Source organism: Mus pahari, chromosome 16, assembly GCF_900095145.1.
Source record: "Mus pahari chromosome 16, PAHARI_EIJ_v1.1, whole genome shotgun sequence".
Taxonomy (NCBI): Eukaryota; Metazoa; Chordata; class Mammalia; order Rodentia; family Muridae; genus Mus; species Mus pahari.
The window spans coordinates 8,341,593-8,346,291 of record NC_034605.1 but is presented as its reverse complement, the minus strand read 5'-3'; the positions used below and the strand labels follow the sequence as shown (position 1 = coordinate 8,346,291).

At 45.4% G+C, this 4,699-nt stretch overlaps 1 protein-coding gene across 2 annotated transcripts in view; it reads right to left on the bottom strand.

Moving 5' to 3' along the window:
- The window catches only part of Prkcq (protein kinase C theta), a 131,001-nt gene that overhangs the window by 47,020 nt on the left and 79,282 nt on the right, over positions 1–4,699 (bottom strand). For both annotated transcript variants that reach the window (XM_029547458.1, XM_021215488.2), the window contains 3 exons: positions 3,573–3,682; positions 2,696–2,813; positions 678–838 (listed from right to left, as the gene is read on the bottom strand). In XM_029547458.1, the coding sequence (XP_029403318.1) occupies positions 678–838; positions 2,696–2,813; positions 3,573–3,682 (389 nt within the window). The remainder of the gene's footprint in view (positions 1–677; positions 839–2,695; positions 2,814–3,572; positions 3,683–4,699) is intronic.

The window sequence follows — 4,699 nt, the reverse complement described above, 5'->3', positions numbered from 1 at the left end:
TCTCTCTCTCTCTCTCTCTCTCTCTCTCTCTTTCTTTCTTTCTTTTTTTCTTTCATTCATTTATTTAGTGCATTGATTGATGCTTTGCCTGCATGTATGTCTGTATGAGGGTGCCAGATCCTCTGTAACTGGAGTTACAGACAGGCGTGAGCTGCCATGTGGATGCTGGGAATGAACTCCGGTCCTCCGGAGGAGTGCTCCCTGCAGCCTTCAAACTACAGTCAGTGTCTCAGCTTGTATCTTCTCCCTCCGTGTCTTCACATGTCAAGATAAAAATCTTGGCCCCTAGAACTCCCAAGAGAGTGAATATATTAGGAAGTGGGCCTCTACATAGGTAACTACAGTTAGCTGAGGTCAGTCCCTAGGCACATGAAGTGCAAAACAATTTCGAGGTGTGGGGAAGAAACAATGAAAAACTAGAAGGAAGAGTAGGCACAGGAAATGGGATCTTCCCTGACTCCTTGGTGTTCAGGCATCAAACACATTAGCTTGTGCATATGTAGGCTTAAAGCAATGGATTTGGGGCCAACGATCCATAGAGGACAGAGATTGCTATTACTGTCCAGTCACTTAGCTCCCCATTTAATGTTGGATGCTCTGTGTCTTCTCACACCACGGGGGGGGGGGGGCGTGCTCTTTGGCCCTGTCTGCACACCTTCAGGAACTTGGTAGCATACCTTGCCAAAACTTCCTTTCCCCAACATCTTGTGCAGGATGAAGTCATCGATCTTCAGTTTCAGCTGCAGAGAAGTCCTGCGCACGCTCACTTCGGGTTCAGGAGGACGGGCCGATTTATCCAACCCATCCAAAGGGGACTCCCAGGAAATGCCCTGGGGTTCTGAAAACAGCAGATCAGGCATTAAGCGTGAATGGGTGAGTAAGGTCACTATAGGCACTTAGGGCACCACCCACTCCTTTCTTCCATCTTTCATTCTGAAGTTCTATCTAATTCAGTTTAGTCCTTCTGCATCTGTCTGTAAATCTGGCATTTGGACTGGGTCTCTTTGGCTAGCTAATAGCTTGGGCAATGGTCTAATTGAAGAAAAACTGGACCCAAGGTCATGGTTAGTGTGGCAGTGGTGGTGCATGCCTTGAACCAGGAGGCAGAGGTAGGCTGATCTCTGAGTTTGAGGCCAGTCTACAGAGCAAGTTCCAGGACAGCCAGGGAACCCTGTCTTGGAAAAAAAACAAACAACCCCACCCCCCAAGCCCAGAAAAAGTCCCAAACTCAAACCCAAACCAAAACAAATAAAAAGACAGACAGACAGACAGACAGACAGACAGACAGGCAGGCAGGCAGGCAGGCAGGCAGGACTCATCTCAATGGAAGGTTACATATTTGTGTGTGAGAGTGAGGAAGAAAGGGAGGAGAGGGAGAGGGAGAAGGAAAGAGAGAGAACTGTTAATAACATCAGATTCTGAGGAAATAGGAATCTTCACAGATCTGGGGAACGGCTATCACCACTGTTTGTAACTCTCCGACACACTGACATCAATTTCCATTAAGCACAAGGTGAGCTCTGAGGACACGCAATCAAGCAGGTTGTTAAAGATCTGAACCACACCGTGTTTTGTGGTCTTCAAGGCAAGATGCTGTGTGCACTGATCATCCCCCAGGACGATCTTCCTTACTGCTTGGGGATACTTCGAATCTCTCTTTTGAAATTTTATGTCAATTTAGTCCTTGTATGATGCCAGAAGAAGTATAAAAAGTGTTTTTAGGAATACTTACTATCTATATACTACTATCATTAGTATTGTTTCTTTGTGTGTATGGGTATGTGTATGTGAGGGAGTGCACATGTGTGGGTGCGTGCATGCATATGGAAGCCAGAGGTCAGCCTTAACTGTCATTCTTCAAGCACTATCTACCTTGGTTTTGAGACAGGGTCCTTCACTGGCATGGAACATGCCAATTAGTCAAGGCTGGATGGATGGCAGTCCCACCCAGGGATCCACTTGTCTCTGCCCCGCATGCCACTGGGATTACATATACACACCACCATGAACGGCTTTTTTATTTTTCATTTTATTTTATTTTAATAATGGTTTGGAGATTGAACTCAGGTCCTTGTGCTTGCAAAACAAACGCTTACCAACTGAGCCATCTCCCCAGACCTTCGTATTCTTTAAGTCCAAAGAACATATTTCATAATGTTTGTCAAAATGATTCAGTTCCCAGAATCACGTAGCTGCACTTTCCCTTGAACTCCCTTCAAGCAGAAGGCAGAATGAATCTCTATACATGACAAAGTTTAAGGCTTAGGGCCTGACCCATCTTCCTTCCTGTCTTGAAACCTCACTGGAGAGCCTCAGAGTAACAGTGGTGGTGCCCCGATGACGTTTCTCCTTGTCTTGCTTTACAGTAGACTAACATCTGTAAAACCACCCAACGTGGCCAGGAAATGACATTCTAGAACTCTGCCAGGAGCAACGCCCTCACAAAAAAATTCTACTTAGGCATATTTTAGTTTTACTCTTAAAAGAGGAGTAGGAGGGGAAACTTTAGTCAGAATATGTTGTATATGAAATGGATCTATTTTTGATAAAAAAAAAAAAATAGGGTCCTTGAGGTCGGTGACTGGATTTGTACTCTTTAAATAGAGAAAAAGAAACCCATCAGACGAGGTACATGAAGAACTCAAAGCCAGAGAACAAGTGACCGACACTGAGGGTCCACTGGGGTGATAACTACCTCTTTTCCCAGGTGTTGGTACGCATGGTGGCCTGGTTTCATTTTTGATGGAGCATGGGAGACCAATTTCAACTGGGCCTTCTCGGAAGATGTGTTCTGAATCTCTTAAGGAGCGAGCCTAGATCATAAAAAAAGGGTCAGATAACCCAACCACCAGTAGTTGGTGCCACTTCCCACCCACAGAAATCACACTGGGTTGTCCCTAAGGACAAAAGACAGTGAAGAGTTTTGAATATACAGGACAGCCGACGCTTTTCTTTTCTTTTTCTTTTTTTCTTTTCAGGAGAATTCCTTGGCCTTGCATGCATCTGCTACATTTAATGTATCAGTAGCAGGCACTTAGCTCCTTTTTTCACACTTCAAGGGAATCTTCTATGTACGTAGCCTCATTCCATAACAAGTCGGGACAGAAAAGAAGGTGAACGAAAATACAGCTTATGTAGAAGGTAATGCCAAGTCTCAGTGAGAATTGGTTCTCAAGAGATAGGAATTTAACCAATGTCAAGACACACGGACAGGCAAAAGTTGCCCAGACTAGACACAGTGTCCTGTGACCATTCTGGAGGTAATTCTAGTAAATAGACATTTTCTTCCAGCTTCTTAAAGATCCCTAAAATACAGATAGAAAGCTGGCAGTAAGCCCTCAATAATTTGAATGAATTTGCTTTCTTCCTGTACTGCTCATTCTATACAGAGTTTAAGATATTACAGATGCATGAATTAAGTATCTCAAAGATAGGCTTATGGGGATGAAGGTGAAAATATCGTGGCAAGTGTTCATAAGGACACGCAGGGACACCCTGTCAGGTAGACTGGGCGCAGGTGGCCCTGGTTGAGAAGACACAGGGAACTGCATCAGCTCAGTGTCTTTACCTACCTGTTGGGTGCTTTCAATCATTGCTAGTGCTTCAGCCATTAGCTTCTGGTTTATACCACAGAGATTGGCGACCTTTGTCTGGCATCGGTGGTGGACGTTCATGCCACATGCTGAAACGAAGAAAGGAGCTCTCGTGAGGAGCAGGGAAAGAAGCCGGAAGTGCTTCAACAATGACACCAGGTACAACGTGAGCATCCCAGTCCCGCTTCTAGAGAAGAAAGCCTGCAGCCGGCATTGCATCTGAGATGGCTTGTGGATGGAAGCACCAAGCGGGACCCTGGTTCCATTGATAGTGTTAGAAAATTTGAGGATACAAGAGGGTGTCCTCCTGCTCTGGGACAGAGCTTAAACTCTGGCGTAAGCCCAAAGAAGGGAAATAGATGGCGATGAGATGGTGTTTGTATGTTACTAGGTAGGTGGGAGGAAAGAGGCCCAGAGACCACGGGCTCACTTTAGGAAGAGGTATTGTTAAACTTCCTGGCTGGCTATGATGGAGGCACAGAATGAGGGCAATGTAGGTCTAAGCTCTGGCTAGTGGGGGAGGAGGCACCCAGGATGGCTGGATCTCCTGTGGACAGAACTGAGAGACTAGATGGAGCTTTGGAAGGGAAAATCAAGCAGGTTGGGACCCAGGAGTGAAGGAAGCTCTTTGATGAACTGCAATGTACTGAGAAGTGATGGTAGTGTTCCTACACACAACCTTCCACATAAGCCATAAGAAGAGTGTCACAGACCTCATCACTGGATTTAGATAGTGATGCCAACACCAACCTGACAGCTGGATGGAGAGCATGCCTCAGTTCTCCGGCCTCTAAACACATGCATCTCCAGATATCATGCAATTACAGGAAGGGCAGAGGACCGATGTTGTTATTGGAGTTTTGCTTATGGTAATGTCAAGACCATAACGAAAATGGGATTTCTTAGATATGTGTTAATGTCTTAACTTTACATCTGTGCCATAGTTAATAGAAAGAACTGCAGAAAAGAGAGCACAGCACCCTCATCACCATAGGTCCTGATGCTGTGGATTTTAGACATTCCACAGACAAAGGAAGAAATGTGCTCCATGCATCTCTCTCTCTCTCTCTCTCTCTCTCTCTCTCTCTCTCTCTCTCTCTCTCTCT